General features: G+C 38.0%; 2 protein-coding genes across 2 annotated transcripts; one reads left to right on the top strand and one right to left on the bottom strand.

Annotated features, from left to right (window-relative positions):
* Window positions 1-270: 270 nt before the first annotated feature.
* On the bottom strand, window positions 271-6,669 carry LOC141435489 (acidic mammalian chitinase-like). Its single transcript, XM_074098181.1, has 9 exons — window positions 6,589-6,669; window positions 5,297-5,482; window positions 4,548-4,648; window positions 3,377-3,508; window positions 2,943-3,070; window positions 2,278-2,398; window positions 1,683-1,868; window positions 1,007-1,132; window positions 271-590 (listed from the first exon to the last, which is right to left on the bottom strand). The coding sequence occupies exons 1-9, from the start codon at window positions 6,656-6,658 to the stop codon at window positions 459-461; spliced, it is 1,182 nt and encodes a 393-aa protein (XP_073954282.1). The 5' UTR covers window positions 6,659-6,669; the 3' UTR covers window positions 271-458.
* A 4,237-nt stretch (window positions 6,670-10,906) lies between these two features.
* LOC141435577 (succinate dehydrogenase iron-sulfur subunit-like) lies at window positions 10,907-12,118 on the top strand. Its single transcript, XM_074098302.1, has one exon. It carries the CDS (start codon window positions 10,996-10,998, stop codon window positions 11,935-11,937), a length of 942 nt encoding a protein of 313 aa, XP_073954403.1. The 5' UTR covers window positions 10,907-10,995; the 3' UTR covers window positions 11,938-12,118.
* Window positions 12,119-13,929: the final 1,811 nt, after the last annotated feature.

Below are 13,929 nucleotides of genomic sequence, written 5' to 3'. Positions count from 1 at the left end.
TTTGATAGATAAGTATTCGCATTAAAATTTGTATTTAAAATAGTCCCTACTCGCGGCTTTGCATGTGTATACCGTTAATTTTTAATTGAATTGAAATGAAGAAATGTTCTTTTTTGGGTTTTCCCGCCACTAATAAAAAAACTGTTGTATGCATATTTTCGACCAGTAAGATTTTATTTTCTTATCGAACAGCCCTCGTACTGGTTACCTACCTACATAGAAAAATACAAACATTGCAAGTTAATACAAGGTTGTAAAAAGATACTCGAGAACAGCTACAATTTCGTTTAATTTATCTTTAGTTAATTATAATTTTTCTTAATATCCGTTTCACATTACACTGAAATTACTTATGTCTAATAAAATAATTATTAATTTGTAGAGGCTCCAATTGAATAACGTCATGAAGAAAAAACTTTATTAAGCCTGGCCTGGTTGGAAATTAAGCTAGTGAAGATTTAGACAGAGTTGTAGCCAGCAATGCCCTGGGTGATGAGAGGGAACTTGTCACCACATAGTCCTTGGAAGTCATCCAGATCCACAGCCCAGTACATGATGCCTCGCAATCCCATAGTCTTCGCGTATTGGGCCTGTAAAAACAGTATTTGTTTTTAACATTCACGATTTTCACACTCATGACAATTTTTTGCAAAAAATTTTGTTTTGTCATCTAACAACCCTCTGAATAAATCGACTATTGACTATAGCTGAACATGAGATCCAGATGGATGGATATTCTACCCTTGGTTACTTTGACGTTTTGATTACATTACAGTGGCTGAGTGGCTGTGTTATTCTATGGTGACCGCCGTCGCAATGAGATATTCGAAACTTCGAGGTATTTGTAGCAATATCATCAAGATTTAAGTCCCGGATGTGGTATAAATATACCCAGTAACTTTTTTTTGAGTTTATGATTATTTGGACAATCTAATGTTTCAAACTTTTGCAATCTTATCCCGGGAATTAATAAACAAAATATGTTGTTTTTAAACATAAACTATACCTTAACGTAAATGGTGCTGGGGTTGTCATATCCAACCCACAATAAGTCCTTGTTGGCGTAAACATAGTTCCCAGTCACCTCAGTGATGCTCCATTCTGAAGAATTGTTCTTCTGATCTAGACAGATCTGAAAAAAAAATGCTTTATTCGACACTGGCAAGCTTTATAGCAACTTTTAAATCTGTAAGTAGTTTTCATAGCCCAGCTTAGATCTGAGAAAAAAATAGTGCACTTGCATTACATTGCAGCTCTCGATTGACATTTTACAGTCTAGCTATGTAAAGCAACTTGCCTAATTTTTCTTCCAGGTAAACTGGGCTTTTGATTAATTAATACGAGACAGTACGAGTACGTGTAAGTAAACATTTGAGAAAACAGGAGTGATGTTTGTTTGTGTCGTCTGTACTTACCATCACGATGTGATGTAGAGGAATATCTAGACAGTTTTAAATAATAAAACACTTATTGTCATTTAACCGTTGTAGGAAAAAAGTCTTCGAGTGACGATCACGAACTATAGAAGACAAAGCATTGGCAGGCCTGCCACTAGATGGATTGATAACATCGTGAGAGTTGCGGGGAGCCGGTGGATGGAAATGGTGAGTTGTCGTTCAATGTGGCGTTGTATGGGAGACCTTTGTTCAGTTGACCTTCCAGCTGATGATGATTGTTATTACCTCATAATAAGCCAGAATGCCCTCTTCCTCGGTGTAGGGCCCAGCAGCTCCAGCAGCAGTGAAGGGTGCACCAGTGGAAGTGTTATTCAGACTTGTCAAGGTGAAGGACTTGCCGTAGCCTCCGAGACCCATCAGCAACTTGGAAGCGTTAGCGCCGTTCTCGAGCCACACGTGCACTGAGTGGTTCTGCAAATAGGAAATTATGTATTTTAAGAAATCTGTTTTTTTTTCCTGTAAAAACCGTGGTAGCCTAGTAATGTAGTCGAGATATAACCGATAACGAAAGGAGAGAGAAAAGTCCTCGAGTAGGCCCACGTACCGAAAGACGAAGCGTTGGCATGCCTCCCACTAGATAGACTGACGACATCGTGAGATACGAGTGGCGTGTTGTCGGTGATTGTGGCATTCTAAAAGGGAGGCCTTTGTTCAGCAGTGACGTCTTCCGGCTGATGATGATGATGACGGTGGTCGAAGCTATTCAGTGGTATTTGTGAAGTTTTTAATGAGAGGAGATCTATTCTTTATGAGAGGAGACTGTGCCTAGCAGTGAGACGTAAAGATTGGAGAATTATATAATGATGATAAAGTAGCTTACTCCATTCAGATTCAGGCTGGCATCGTCAGTCAGTTGAGGGTAGAGGGGCGCGTTGACACCAGTCTCAGTATCCCAAGTACCATGGAAGTCGTACAGCATCAGGTTTAAGTAGTCCAGGTACCTAGAGAAAGTTGTGGATATAACTAAACTAGATTAGGTAAACTAAACATGGACCTTATAGAGTTACATCAAAAGAAAAGATCTGACTCACTAACTCATCAACGCCCTGTTTAAACTTTTGGACCTAGAAAACTGTTTATTTTTCAAAGGTGTTGTTTTTAAGATATAAACAAGAAATATGAAAGGATTTCTCGAAATTCAGTTCTTAAAGGGGTGAAATTAGTACATAATATGAATATTTCACATGGTAGTGGTAGTACACATGACAGACAGATTTATCTAGACGTTGTATTTTAAACTGGGAGTCCATTCTCAGTGTTGAGTAGGTATGCATCTCTTCAAATTTAGCGTGGTCTTCCGGGTTCTATCTATTCTTGTTCTAAATTCGAGTAGCTTAAAGACTTAGACTCTTTTCAGAAATTCTAACGACTATGTGAGGACCGAAATCGATAGAGGGAGCGTATTCATAAACCACGCTCATCAGTCATGATGGATACAACCAGAGAGAGAGAGAGAGAGAGAAAAAGAGAGTAAGTAATACTTACTGGGTGAGCGCAGGTACGTCATACGACAAATCAATGTGAGTCTGGGTGACTGCGACAGCAGATGTCAGTATGTAGCCTTTGGGTTCAAAGGCTGATTTCAATTCCTTGACAAGAGTCACGAACATTTCCTGAAAATTGAGATAAATTAAATTTGCTGCTCCATTTTTATATGCCTTTCGGGCCTTCACGACGGGAACTCAACATGAACGCGATTCATTCAGGGTATGATGTAAGGGAATAAGAGACTAGAATACATGGGAATCCGTAGACATGGAAATTATAATGACGGAGAAGAAACCTTAAGCATTCAGTGACGGCAAACTTCTTTTTTTTGCGGCTTCCTTCGGTAGAATTTCTTACACACAAGAACTTTTCTTCAAATTATTTATTTTCTTTCATCAACTTCCTCTGCTCTGAGAACATTGTGTCCTTACCTTGTCAGATTCAATTCCTCCACGCTGTGCAGGGTACTCCCAATCCAGATCCAAACCATCAAAGCCATTGGTGTCGATGTAGTTATAAAGGTTGCTGACAAAAGTTGCTCGTAAAGTATCATTGTTCACCACCTGACGAGAAATATAAAAAACATCGAACCTAAATCCCTGTTTTTTTTTGTGAAGTTGGTCAAAAAAACCGACACGCTAAATGCTAATAGACTTAACCACCCAATCTCATTCCTCGGACCTAGAAAACTGAAATTTCCACATAGAATCTCCCCTTTAATATAGGTATGATTTAGATAAGGAACGATATGGATTTCTTAACACCGCGCCATGACACCAAAATTGAATATTCTCACTACGAGTACTTACGTCACAGATGTATGCCATTTACTGTGAACGTTTTCACCACCTCTTTCTTTCACACGGTATAAGACGAGGGTAGAAAGAGATACGAGTAAGAATGCGATCGCGAACGTCAGGGGTTTAGACTAGCAAAAAAAGTCGTGCAAGTTGCAATACATTGCGAGGCCGAAAAAGCGAACGAGTTTGAAGTGGTCAATCGAGCGCCGCCATGTAATGCAACTTGCACGATTTTTCGTGCTAGTCTACACCCGACGTTAGACTATACGGCCTGAGGCCTTATTGTCTAACATACCAGGGTCCATTTGCTTAACAAATTAAGCAAATAGTATTAGTGAATTTCAATACATTATCGCTAATAACATTAGCTTGTACTTTGTTGCAATTGGGCCCTCGAGTCATGATCTTTTTCATCACTTATTTCTGTCACACATTATATGAGGATAACAATGAATGATGAGAAGAGATGGTGAATGCTATTGCGAGAGATAGAGCGTAAAGCCGAGTTTAGACTCGCAAGAAAAATCGTGCAAGTTGCTTTACATTGCGAGGCCGTGAAGCCAACGAGTTCGTAGTGGTCAATCGAGCGCCGCAATGTACCTAATACAACCTGCACTATTTTTCTTGCAAGTCTAACCTCGGCTTTAGGCAATACGGCCATAGGTACATCACGATCCAGTTGCTTTGACTTAATTGTTAGTATAAATCCTGTAAGTGTACTCTGGTGCTAATAAGACGTATTGTTTGGAAATTACTAAGTAACTGGATTCATACTATATCAAAGGAAAAACCTCAATTTTACCGTTGAGAAATTTGCTGATCCCTCATCCCATCCACCAATAGCAGACAAGATTTTTAGATTTGAGTTCGATTGCTTCAACGCGATCAAATCGGCAACAGCGTCTAAAAAGCATAAATAACATAAAGCATATGCGCAGGCACCTCTGGGTCAAAACTGAGTGGGTGGCTCGCTTAACCCCAGTTTAGAACTGCAAGAAAAATCATGCAAGTTTCATTTTACATTACGGCGCTTGATTGGCCACTACACTCGTTGGTTTTTGGTTGGTTTTACGTAACTTAGTTTTTATTGTTAGTTTTAGTGTTGTAGTATTATTACTGTTCGATGGTGGTATTGATGGAGCTGGTCAAAGCTTTTGCGCTGGAAACGATGGGGGTGAGTTTTTTTTTTAAGTTAGGTAGGTTAGGTATAGTTGGTTTAGGCCACAATAGAGCTCTCACCAGGCACATGTTATGCCAATGAATAAATTAGAAAAATATAAAGAAGAAAAAAAATTGCTGGTAAAATGTTATCATTATGTAAATTGTATTATTTATTTTGCTTATTCTTTTCACAGAATTAGGATTATATGTTATTCTTATGCTGTGAAATTTATTAGAATAAATAAATAAATAGTTGATGTATTTGATTATTTTTTGATTCGTAATCAAAATTGGTCAATCAATTCTACAGAGTTATACGAAAGTCCTATTAACAGTGAATCATTAAAAGCTATCAGAACACATTATCTAATGAAACGAATACACACTCACTGCTTTTGCCTTCCAGCGTCTGTTCGGTGGGGTAAGTGAGATCTCCAGTTGCGTTGAGACCAAGGAAGGAGTAAACAATATGGGTGCAGAGATCCAGAGGGAGGTCACTGACCCCAAAGCGACCTACTCCGGGCCTCTCATTAGCCCACGAGCCATAGTAACAGAATACTACGCCGCTTGACGATCCTGTTGAAAAGTAATAAAATTCCAAAAAATATTATAAATGAAACGGATACAAAATTCAGATCTATTGTCAAGAAGACATTAATATCAAAGGCGTATTATAAAGTTAATGATTATATCATGGACAGGGATATTTGGAAATAATTCCGATCCGCATTAGCGATCCCTTCAAATAGCGAACCTACTGTGTTAAAAATAAAGTTGTGTTAAATACTTGTGATGTATACATATCATTTAATAATATTGTAACTCTGTTTTAAAAAAAAATATATATACCTCGTTGAGTTTCTTGCCGGATTCTTCTCAGCAGAGGTTTTTCCGAACCGGTGGTAGATTTTTTTTGACATTCATAAGTGCTTGTTATAGCCTAAATTGAATAAAGATATTTTGACTTTGACTTTGACTTTGACTTTATTCTTAGAATAAAAAAATTGTCTCAACAAATTGTGGGTGATTAGGGTCGTCGATGTCTATTTTGGTACGTCGGCGTCCGCACCGGAGTAGGCAGTTAAGTCTCCTAAAGGGTCGGAGTGTGCATATTTGTTCTCTTTTACTATGATGGAACTTTATCTTAGTAAACAATTTGTCTATAGGACAACGCTTAACGAATTACGTATATGTAAATGTCATTATGACAATTTTGTAGTAATAATAGTGTAGTAAATAATGGAATCACATTCATTTTCAGCACTTCTTTCTGTCACACTGTATACAGTGTCTTTAAAGACGAGGGTAGATAGAGATGATGAATGCGATTGCGAACGTCAACGCATTAGACAATGTAGCCTCTGGAAGAAAACACAAAAGATAGCACATTTACTCCTCTTGTTGTTATTTCAATGACTGTAACTATACTTGGGCCAATCGACTATTTTACTGACACTTTGGGCGTCTCCTGCGTTACCAAAATTGTCTCTGGAGTTACCAAAAAATCGTACTTCCAACAAGATATTTCACGGTTTAATAGGTTGAACTTACGTAGGATGGCATGTATTCATGTACAACATTTATTAAATTACAGGAAAAAACATGTTTACTTACAAAAATCTGCAATTGCTTGAAAAATGTCGCGGATTAGTGTCGGTGAAAAAGTTGATTGACCCACTTACCATCTTTAACAGATTTAGCCAAGCTACTGACGACACATAACAACACACTTACAACGAATAAGACCTTCATAGTGAATGAAGTGTAAGTAGTAAGTGATAAGATTATTCGCTCTTACGTTTTTATTGGTTTAATTTGATTTTATCTCAACTGCGTCTCGCAGATAAGCGTACAGGTCTTTGCTTTATATTACCGAAATAATTGCTTAAAGAATCGAACACACCGATGATTTAAATACACTTGTAACAATAGTAGATTGTACAACAAGGGCATAAAACTAGCCATTTTACCCGAGACGTTCATATAGTCACCCGAGCCGGTATGGTGAGGGTGGATAGACACGTCGAGGGGAAAATGGGATTAATGCTCGAGATATGAGGTGGATCTATGTTTTAATTTTTTGCTCGTATTACAGGTATTTCTTTCATTCATTGTTTCTTATGTCTCCAACTGTTTAACTATCCTGTATGGAATTTTATTGTAAATATACCGAAACTAATGTACTCAAAAGTGAATTTTACCATGATATTTTATACTTTACTTTATGTACACACAGGTGATATAGAAGTAATGTTTCGTTTAAATAAACGGTTTGTCAAAACAATAGTAGGTACTTAAAAAACCATATCGAATCGGTTTCATCTTTTAAAACAATGTACCTGAAAACACACCCCAGGCCCCCCGCCTCTCGCAAACCCCTCTATCAAAACTCTCTCTCGAGGTCTAAATTGTATCGAGTTTAGCACACATTTCTTATAACAAAAAACAGATGAGCACGTGAGTGATAGTATGTAATAAAGGTTCCGTTTGGACCCTTTGGATACAGAACCCTAAAACACTTTTTTTTTGCTCTGAAAACCAGACAAATTTTCAATGAACTGCAAAATTTCAGTTATATAACTTTGGAAAAAAAAATTATACGATAGCAAATAAGTGATGTTATGGCTAGGTCTTACCATACGCAATCTATGGACGAATCTTGTTTTAACATGTAATAAAATGTAGGTATAGTCAGCAGCAGTCTTCGATGAGCGTTTGTGGTGCTCAAAGGATTTAAACACTCTCTTATTATCTTCGCAGTAGTCGTGTGTATCCACTTCTGCTGCTGACTACGCTGCTGATACGTCAAATAATTGGTAACTTTTACCCTATTACCAGCACAAGGCAGGAAATATCATTGAAATATTTTAAAATAATTATTTCTGTGCGAAAACCCTACGCTTAGAAACATGATACACTAATTCGATTATGATCTATACATATATTATCGGTTACTGATTATAATCATCCATTAAGTATCTAAATGTAACTATATCAAACACTGCCGCTTTTCGTCAGTTTAGACAACTTCTTTCTTATGTAATTCTGATAAGTATATGAAAATATCTATGTGTAATAATGAGCAATTCTAAAATGTAGACTAGATATTGAATCCCAAATCAAGTTTCAATTTTTTGTATATTCTTTTTTTTTGTATATTAAAAAAAATACAAAAAGATTCCAAAAAAACAATCTTAATTTGATTGCTTAGTAACGATATCTCTTGTCCGGGTGAGCGGTTAGTTCCAATGGAGTGCCGAAAAAGTTTCTCGATGAGGGCTACGGCATAGATGTCGCTAGCGTCACTGCTTAAGTGGCTAAATAAGAAACAAACAAGCTGAGATATGAGGTGCATAGGGGAGATTCGTGTCGGTACCGTTGACCATCAGTGGTGTAGCGGTATAGCACGCGGTACGGAATACCGAGGACCTGGGTTCGATTCCCAGTGATGGTCTTATTTTTCTGGTTTTTCTGTGCATCTATATTTCAGTTTGTAAGCCTCTTTATTCAGATGCAAACATACAAAATACTTAAATCATAATACATATTTTTTTTTCCCCATTCAGTCTTCAGCATCTGTGTGCCTGTTGGCAAAGGCCTCCCCCAGCAGTCTTCAATCCCTCTCGCATGCTGAACTATTGCCATATAAATAAGTGCTGCTGCATAAGTAGCGTAGTAGAAATAAGCAACCTGCGATATGTATGCATAGGAAAAATTCGTGTCTAGATTCCTGTCCAGCGGTGGTGTAGGGGTTATAGCACGCAGCACGGATTGCTGAGGACCTGGGTTCGATTCCCAGCGCTGGTCTCTTTTTCTGGTTTTTCTGTGCACCCATGTCTCAGTTTGTATTTTCGATATAAATAAGAACAATAGCGCCCTCTTGACAATAGTCATATATTTTTGGTTTACCTTTAGGCTTGAATCGTTTTATTTCTTTTCCAATAGTTGATAAAATCATTCATCCAAATGCGTAAACTAAAAATGCGACGTCGTCACGACATAATAAATAGAACCCTTTAGGGTTGATATCACGGTATTAACCCTTGTAATGACAATATTCATTCAATTCCAATAAAAAGTTGAAGACCTTACCCGTTAAGGAAATTATGTGGGTAATTTTGTGGGATACTTTCACCCCTTTATGGAACCCTTAGGGCCTCATCACACTTACGATTTGCGGGCGAGTTGAACGCCCGCCCGACCTTTCGAGACGGCGGGCGAGTTTGCTGCGAGCGCGTAACGGGTTCGTCGCGAGTTCGCAGCGCCTAAAGCTGGGATGCCATACTGATTTTCCCGCGAGTACGCGACGAAATCGTTACACGCTCGCGAATTCGTTACACGCTCTCAGCGAGCTGCTGCGCGCTCGCCTCGCTTTCAACTCGCCCGCAAACCGCAAGTGTGATAAGGCCCTTAGCGACATAGGAGTAAGTAGGGTTTCTAGGTAAGAAGACATTATAATATAAGTTAAATCTCTTGCCCAATATTATGTGAAAGTTCTTTTTTCTATACAAGCTATTGCCCGCGACTCTGTCTGCGAAGAATTCGTTCATCACTATCCCGCGGGAACTAATCAATTATCCGGGATAAAAACTATACTGCTATGTGTTTCTCAGGTAGTCAAAGTATCTTCGTACCAAATTACGGTATACAGTGACAAGGTACTAAAGTGTAAAGATATCTTTAATTATAGCTACCTACCTATATCGATATCATTTTATCGATAGAGGTATCTATCAATTTTTACATCGAACAGCTATCGATACTCAATAATCAACATCATTACGCATGATGATTCCTTCTAATACCTTATTGGTAGACCTTTCCAACCAAGATAGCACTATGTCTAGCGCCTGATGTTATCCCTAAATAGGAACGTTAAAACAATATAGACGACGGAAAATCACACGAACGGTATCAGCGCAGACAACGTTCATAATTTAACCAATGCCCTGGAGAAAAGCTCGTTGTTTACTGATGTGGCTGGTACTGTATGTGGCTTTTGGGGTAGCTTAGAAGCTTTTAGCTTGGACTTCTGAATAGTGAAAGTCAAAATACCGGTATTCAATTTGGGGGGTGACACTATTTACCGGCCCAGATAATACCGACATGGAAATAACGCCTTCTTTTTCGTGTCCACGCCCATACAAACTGATATCAGTTTCTATAGGCGTGTACACGAAAAACATAAGGGTACTACGAAACTCAAAAAACCGACTCCTACTAATTAAAAAAATAACGAAAATGGGACCGACTACAAAACCCTTGAAAATATTTTCCTAGGTACCTACTAGCTCGAAGTCGGTGCCTCAGCACGACCCAGCAGGAGTGGAACAATAGGTGTCTACTTCACTTACATACAATACAATGGGTTTCAATCACTCCTGCTGGGTCGTGCTGAGTCACCGACTTCGAGCTAGTAGGTACCTAGAAAAATATTTTCAAGGGTTTTGTAGTCGGTTCCATTTTTTGTTATTTTTTTTTATTTTTTAGGAGTCGGTTTTAAATACTTTTTTGTTAAAAAAAATCTTTATTTCTCACTTTTTAGTGATTCTTAGCCAAAGTACATCTCACATCGATTCCATTAAGCCCAAACCCAAATCGGTGAACATACATAAAAAAATACAAACATTGGAACATAGAACCTCCTCCTTTTTTGAAGTCGGTTAAAAATCGAAGTTCGTATCGTACCATCCCTCTCACTCTCGTATTAAAAATATAAGCGTCAGCGGGACGGTACTATACGAACTTCGATTTTCGAGTTTCGTAGTAGCCCAGCTGTACTGAAGTACAAAAATATATAAATGATGAGTATAATTTGATAGGCAATTATTTATTTGATGTGCAATCAATAATATTCCGTTATAAATTGTTTGTCATAAACTTAAGAACAATAACATAAAATATTGTCATCCTTGTTAATAAATAGGAACTCTGTTTTAAACCACAAGATCGCATAATTAATCGTTGACATTTTTAAAAACATTTCCAAATGACAACGTCACACTTCAACCAGACAATACGTATATTAGAAAGCTAATATCGGTGAAAAATTTTGATAATTGTTTTTATAATAGCAATCATCTGCAACTATGCCAAAGATTCTATCAAAACGTTATACCAGGTTATTATTCAACGAATTCCACGTCGAGCTGTGTCTACGACGAGGTAACAAGCAGTCAAGTGACAAGCCTAGAGCACCGCCAAGTAAAACTGACTCGAAGGAAGCTACCGACAAACCACCAGACCCGAGGACCTTCAAAGTGTACCGTTTTGCCGGCATACAGTCAAAAGAACAGCCAAAAACACAAAGCTTTAACATTGACGTCTCCAAAATCGGAGGCATGGTGCTAGACGCCCTCATCAAAATGAAGGACATAGACCCATCTCTCTCTTTCAGAAGATCATGTCGCGAAGGCATCTGTGGCTCCTGCGCCGTTTGCCTGCAAGGTAAAAACTGTCTAGCTTGCATAACGGCGATACCTCCTGCGAAAACAATCACCATATTGCCTTTGCCCCATATGTACGTAATAAGAGACCTGGTGGTGGATATGACCCATTTCTTTAACGGCTACAACAGTATACGACCTTATCTGGTGCGGGACAATACGATTCCTTTGGGTACTGGCCAGTACGCTCAAAGCATTGAAGATAATAAGAAAATGATTGGTCTGTACGAGTGTGTTCTCTGTGCTTGTTGCTCTACGTCTTGCCCTAGTTACTGGTGGAACGGGCGCAGGTTCTTGGGTCCTGCGTCCCTGTTGCACGCGTACAGGTGGGTCATAGACTCTCGAGATGGTGACACGGAACGAAGGCTGGAAGATCTCAAAGATGATTTCAGAGCGTTCAGATGCCACACTATTATGAACTGCGCACTAGTCTGCCCGAAAGGGTTAAATCCCGCTGTACAGATAGCGAAACTGAAACGGCTCATAGCAAAGTTGGACAAAAAACCAGTTGCAGAAATAGAACCTATGCAGTTGGCGAGTGAAGGTGTGGGTGGATCAGGAGGTAGCAGCAAGAAGAAATGTTGAAACGGTTTTCAAATCAATGTTCGGGGTATTCTAGTGCCTTTTGAATTTTGCTTTATTTGTGACCTCAACTAAACGGATTGTGTAAAGAAATTTTTAATTATTCATAATTGTGGAATTTTTACAAGATAAGTACAGACTGGTGTGTTGAGTATATTTTTTTATTAAATACGCTTTATCAATGTTTTTCTCTTTATTTTAGCTTAAATCATTTATGAATTTAACTTATTTTTGAGTTTTATTAGAGACTGGCTTCATCCCACGACTTTGCTATTATGAAAGTGTAAAAAAATTACTAGCTGTTTATCTCTATTGAAAACTCGCTTCTTAGTGTATCTCTATGCTCCTCAAGAATATATTTGTCAATTCAAGTATCCAATCCAGTGGTTTAGGCTGTGCGTTGTCTGTCAGCCAGCCAGTCAGTCACGTTAATCTTTTAAAGGCATATAAAACCGGTAGGTGTAGAAACTTGGATTATCACTACCCAAGTAAAAAAAAACTATCACCGAGCCGATAACTCATGAGAAAATTACCTCGTGACTTGGCCTTGAGTTATCAGTACTTATCACTATATTGCCAGCCAACCCAATTTGCATCATATGTAGAACATTTTTTTCTCAAAAATGTCCGTAAAAGTTGACATTATTCTTTACATATCAGAAGGTGAAGTGCATAGTTTATGGTCAGCGAAAAATTAAAAAATTAAAAGGCTTGCAGGCGCGCTAGCTCGACAATAATGAATTAGCGCGCATGCAATCAGTCACATTTTTTTTAAGTTAAAAAGGCCATGGAAATGTTGGCACAAGTCGTATACAGCCAAATCTAGTGGCCGGTATCAGATATTTTGTTGGAACTCCGGACTTTTTCTATTGGGTCTGAAATAGCTTGTGGTGTTTTCGGTGGAAAAATACACCTGCAGTTTATTTTTAATGAAAAAAGGCGGGAAAGCATTAAGAAAACTATTGGAATAAAATTAAATTTTACAATATATTTTGAGAAAAAGTTTATTCTATTTCAGAATTATTCACCATTTTTGAGAAAAGCTTTATATTAGTCTCGGCTGGAATAGCAATTGCTGGCTTCGTATTAGTTAAACGGACTCGCAAGCTCGTCCGTTTAATACTCATACTCAGCCAGCAATTGCCTACTTCCAGGCCACGACAATAATCTACTATTAGTTCAGTATCATAAAATAGCTTCCCCACGTCCAGCCGAATAATCAATCATATTTACTGATGAATTGATTCTACGTGATGCTACAAAGTTTATGCTGCTCTCATATTGAATATTGTATTAAGGTTACCACTGAACTTTGGGTCTAAAGATGTTAGCATAAAAGGTTGAATTTGGGTTGTTTGTTGAGATAAGCCAATTTGGTAAGCGCCAAAGCGAAATAATGTTGGGTGGGGACGGATTAAGGAGAAACAAATGTAGCATACTTTACTTAACATGATAGGTATTTTTCGAGCGTCTTTAGTAAAGTTTATCACGATACCACATGTTTGAGCAGGGATTCTATCATGACTAGAATTATATGAGTTAGGTGGTTCTCTAATTTTTTGATAAAAATATTTCATATGGGCGAACAATTTTTTTTTAAACTTTAAGACTTCAAGATGTTATAAAACTAGCCTAATTCATAGAGTTTTACAGAATACTCCTGAAATATCCTGAAAAGCTTACACTTTGAGAGATAAAAACATTCGTCGATATGAAACAGAAAATAATAATTTAGGAAAAAGTATTTTCGGTGAAACGTCAAGATTCGGAATTAGGTGCTTATTCGAACCATTTGGTTCCTGCCCCACCGTAAAACTTACATGAAGAGGCTGTTTCACCATCCATTGATTAGTGTTAACTGACGGTTAAATATGATGCCGTCTCTCTATTCGAACATAACAAATAGAGACGGCATCACATTTAACCGTCAGTTAACACTAATCAATGGATGGTGAAACAGCCCCTTAGTCTCATAACGAATGCCCGTGTTAAGCA

Source organism: Choristoneura fumiferana, chromosome 15 (assembly GCF_025370935.1).
Source record: "Choristoneura fumiferana chromosome 15, NRCan_CFum_1, whole genome shotgun sequence".
Lineage (NCBI taxonomy): Eukaryota > Metazoa > Arthropoda > Insecta > Lepidoptera > Tortricidae > Choristoneura > Choristoneura fumiferana.
This window is presented reverse-complemented; position numbering and strand designations above follow the sequence as displayed.